At 32.1% G+C, this 5,190-nt stretch overlaps 1 protein-coding gene across 1 annotated transcript; it reads left to right on the top strand.

Moving 5' to 3' along the window:
* On the top strand, positions 692-1,388 carry LOC109350043 (lipid transfer protein EARLI 1-like). Its single transcript, XM_019591162.1, has one exon. It carries the CDS (start codon positions 771-773, stop codon positions 1,347-1,349), a length of 579 nt encoding a protein of 192 aa, XP_019446707.1. The 5' UTR covers positions 692-770; the 3' UTR covers positions 1,350-1,388.

Genomic DNA, 5,190 nt, shown 5'->3' with positions numbered 1-5,190 from the left:
TGATTTGTCCACCGCAATCTAATCATGTTTCTTTCTGACATATTAACTATTTGTACACCAAAAGGATAAGGTATATACATAAGTTAATGCAGAATAAAATCTAAAAATTTACCAAAAACGTGAAAGAAGCTATGTTTGTAATCATGACATATATATGCTATACCTCTTGCACATTAGACACAAGAAATTACCTTCTAAAATAGTCAATTACAAAGTAATCAGACAAATCTCAAACACTAGTTAATGCATTCTTAATCACAAAAATGACAAATGTAGCACAAACCCTTACTTGTATGCCTTTTGTAATTGGGAAAGTTATTCAAAGTTTCTTAACTATGGATAAAGACTAACTGTGTTCGACAAATATATAATTGGCCTGAGATAAAAAGTAAGATATCATTGTGGACAAGTGATTTATGTCTCATAACTGTATACAAAAATCATTTCATTTTAAAACAAATTGACAACTAACTAAACTAAAAAATGCACATAATCCCAAATTTGATACACATGATTTTACATTTTCCCTAAGATTTACATATCCCACATCCATGTTCAGCTGCCAGCTTGGGTTGCTTCAATATCTACTCTATGTTCACATGACCTAAATAAAACCAATTATTTAACCTTATAAAAATTATAAAAACAATGAAAGACACCAACCCTTCCCTATAAATTAAAACCCTCCTTCTCATTCCTCTGACACAGCAAACCAAATTAGTAACTAGTAATCTAAAAGTCACTAACATTCATTTCATAATCTTTGTGAAATGGCTTCCAAGGCTGCTATTGTTCTTTCTCTCAACATCCTCTTCTTCACTCTGGTTAGCTCCACTTATGTCCCATGCCCACCACCCGCAACACCCAAACACACATCTCCCCCAACCCCTAAACACTCACCACCACCAACCCCCAAACAGTCACCACCACCAACACCCAAACACTCACCACCACCAACCCCCAAACAGTCACCACCACCAACACCCAAACACTCACCACCACCAACACCCATAAACTCACCACCACCAACACCCATAAACTCACCTGCCCCAAAGGCACCATCCACAAACCCTGCTGACCCAAAAAAGCAACCTAGTTGCCCCAAGGACACCCTTAAGTTTGGTGTGTGTGCTGATGTGTTGGGTCTGGTTAATGTGCAACTTGGGAAGTCATCAAAGGATGCATGTTGCTCACTCATTGATGGTCTTTCTAATCTTGATGCTGCTGTGTGCCTTTGCACTGCTCTTAAGGCTAATGTTCTTGGAATTAACCTTAACGTTCCTATCAACTTGAGCTTGATACTCAACTACTGTGGAAAGGATGTTCCCAAGGGATTCGAGTGCGCTTAAATAGGAACTTCATATAATATGTAGTACCTTCAAGTTAAATATTTTGCTATATTCCTTATTGATCATGAGATCTGTATAATTTGGTTTATGAAGCTCGTTGGCACACTTTATTTTCAATAGAAACATTTCTGTCATTGCTGATTATTATTATTGTGATTGTTGGAAGGTTACTCGCCTTCTTACGTCACCTGTCTTTTGTAACCCGAGTGAAATTTCTATAAATAAAATTCTATATTTAAGCATGTATTCATGATTTCATTATCTTTATTTATATGTTGAAAAGGCCTATTGAATAACATTCAATCAAATCTTTTTCCTCCTTTATTCAATACATTAAAAAGATAAAAGTTCTTTAATTATTTTCAAGCTAGAAGTTCTTCTTTGTTGGGACTTGGGATTTTACAAGAGATATGGTGAGAATCTTCACTGTGAATTTCGTGTGGATAATGAAAATGTAAAGTGTCAAAGATTGCACTAGCAATGTTTTGCCTGTATTTTGATGAAGACAATTAATTAATTAAAGCTTGAAGATGATTTAACAATTAACATGTCGAGGGCTCAAGTAGTGTCTTATTAGACTTATGTTATAATTCTTTATTATCATTTTAGAAGTTTAAGATGTTTGCCATAGATATTAAGTCTAGGTTAGGTAAACATAGGTGTGAGTCTCACAAGACTTAATAAAGTAATTAATCCACTAAAATGAGACATCATCTAGAAATATATGATAATTAGGTTCATGCATTTGAATACATTGATTTTGTGCAAAAAAGGTATTATATTTTGGAAATCATGTATTGCATGAGCATATAACATATAAGCAGTTTACAAATTAATCATGTATTAAAAATACACTGGTTAATCGATTAACCTTATGGCTTAATCGATTAACGTGAGTGTTTTCTGCTATTTCAACTGCATAACTGAAAAACCGTTTTTAGAGACAAAATCTGTTTTGTATAAATACTCGCTAATTGCAGAAACGGCTAAGAGAGAAAAAACACAGAGAAAAGATATAGACCATCATTGTTAGAATCTATTAAGAGAGTGTTGAATTAGGAGAAAGATTATATCATGCTAAGACTTTAGTTTTCATGTTCGTATTGCATGATTCTTTGAAAGCTTTCTTGCATCATTCTTGTGTTTCTTGAAAAGAAAAAGAGATAGTTCTTTAGATTGCATATTTTCAGAAACCTCATGCATAAACATTCATATTAGACTAGGACATCTTATGAGTTCTTGCTTAGGTTTTAGGCTTTGATCTTTATTGTAATATCCGAGTATTAAGTACTCATTCATAACTCAAAACATTGTTAATTCAAGGATTGGGAAAATCCTAGCTGCGGTTAGGTAAGTAAGGTATTCTTCATACAAAGACTTGGAGGTCTTGGGATAAAGAACGATACCTTGGCTGGGGCCAAATCGCAGTAAGAAAGGTTTTCTTGGAGGCGGTTTTTGGAAAGGTCAAACCAAGGCTGACGAAGTTCTTTGGGTTCCAAGAAAGGAGTGTTCGAGTCTTGTAACGTACATTGTGTTCTATAGTGAAGAAGGAAAATCTCTCAGATCAGAGGGGAGGACTAGATGTAGTTTTGCAGTGGACAGCAAAACAAACCAGGATAAAATCCCTGCGCAATTTTTTCTATCCTTTCCTCTTTTATATTTCAAGATGTTTTAATGCGAGTTTGGAGCTGATATTTTGCATGCTTGTATCTTGCTATGTTCTTGTTAATCTTGCATAAAAGTATTTGTTGTATATCTGTTTGTGTGTTGGTTAATAACTGTGCAAGTTTCTGTTTTGATCATTTTGTTTATGTTTAGATTTAATCGATTAAGCCCACTGGTTAATCGATTAACTGGACATTTTTTCAGCAAGTGTGCAAAAACCCAAAAAATGAAACTTGAGCTCCACCACACCTATTCAACCCTCTTCTAGGTGTGACTAACAGATAAATGTATGGAAGGGTTGATATAGATGGTTTGGTTCCAATGTTCTTTCATCATATATATATATATATATATATATATATATATATAAATGTATAGAACACTTTTGTAAACATTTAGGATCAGTAACCAGTCGTAAGCTTTATAGACTTCAGAAGCTTTTTTGTCTTGCAGAAGTATGGTTAGTTTGGATGATGAGGCATGATATGATATATTCTTTTCTCTGAATTCATTCAGTTATTTTCAAAATATATATTTAACTCAGATTAATTTTGATTCAGTAAAAAAATTAACCCAATTACCCTCTATATCAACAACCCAATTTTTTTAATTAGATTGGATTTTTTTTAAATTAAATGGTCTTTTGTATTAAAAAAATCCAATCCAAACCCGCCCAGATGGAAGGATTAGTTTAGATCATCCTAAGAAGGCGTATTGCATTTAATTTCTTTATATAAATTCTGATACATATAGTGAGATAAATATATAAATTCGTTATTTATAGTGATATTGATTTAATTCAAAAATCTTTAGATAATCCTAAGAAGACATATTGCATGACTTAATTGTCGGACATTGTAGTCTACTTAGGAAATAATTTTTCTATTTTGAAGTTTATTTGATTGCCTAGTTTTTTGGATTTAAATTGACTAATTCAATTTGAAATTTTTAGATTCATTTAAATGCCTAGTTCAGATTTTAGTTAAAGTGTTTAAATAATATGATATCTGATATTAGCAAGACAATAAAATTATTCATATTTTAAACGTTAAAATTTTAAATTTTTCAAAAGAGAGATAAATAATAGTTACTTACAATCAATTAAAGAAGTTATTATGAATAAAAAACATCATTTAAATAACTCTAAATTTTTGTCATAAATTATTGTGTAGGACAAATGTTAAACTCATACAAAGAGAAAATAAAGTAGGAGAGAATCGCTGTCATGGAAAATACTGCAGTCAAAATTATAATAGAAATTTATAACTTAACTGAGTAAGACTTGTGTCAAACTCGCCTAAAGAGAAAACGTGAGATTTCCACTCTCATAAGCTAGAATCGAAATTATATATATTATAATTTGATCATATTATAGGAATTGGTAAATTAATGAGTAGCACACATTTCAAACTAATAAAAAGAAAAATGGAACAATCATCCATTCTCATACAAGATGGTGCGTTAAAGATAGATAAGAGAAGTTCATTTAACAACTAAAGAATTTAAAGATAGATAAGAGAAGTTCATTTCAATCAATCAACTTTCCTGGCCGTTTTACAAGAAAAGTTGGAAGTTCTGAAGTATTATTTAGTCAGTAACAATGTACTCCATTTGCTAGCGAAGAAAGACTTAGGGTGTAAAAGTTTGGTTCAATTTGATTTTTAGTGCATTTCAATGACCGAAACAAACCGCTTTTGAATGGTTCTGATAATGTATAAAATTATTACATTATTAGTTAGTGGCAGATTATCTATAGGGTAGGTGGGGGCAACTCCCTCAGAAATTTTAAAAAGTTGAAAGCTTAATATCTCCTTGAAATCGCTTACAACATGAACTATAACTAGACTGTGTAGTATATAGGACCAACTTTCCTTCAATATATTAACTCTTTATTTTCGATAAGAACTAACTACTTTCTAAGCATTTCTCAATGGTGGCGACTAACTTGCGAACTGCAAGTTAGTTCGCTTCCAAGCGAACTATTTTTATAGTTGTTGGATCAAATGTCCTTAATTTCATTCGTTAAAATTTTAGTCAGATACCTTTTGTATCTAGAAGTCGTGATACTTCAGTACGACTTCTGTATATTAGGAAGTCGTTTTCGGCTAACACGACTTCTGAATATAAGTCATTTTCGGTTAACACGACTTCTGAACAGAAATCGTATTATTATATA

This window comes from Lupinus angustifolius, chromosome LG06, assembly GCF_001865875.1.
Source record: "Lupinus angustifolius cultivar Tanjil chromosome LG06, LupAngTanjil_v1.0, whole genome shotgun sequence".
NCBI classification, from domain to species: Eukaryota; Viridiplantae; Streptophyta; class Magnoliopsida; order Fabales; family Fabaceae; genus Lupinus; species Lupinus angustifolius.
The sequence above is the reverse complement of the archived record's forward strand: the minus strand, read 5'-3'. Positions and strand labels throughout refer to the sequence as shown.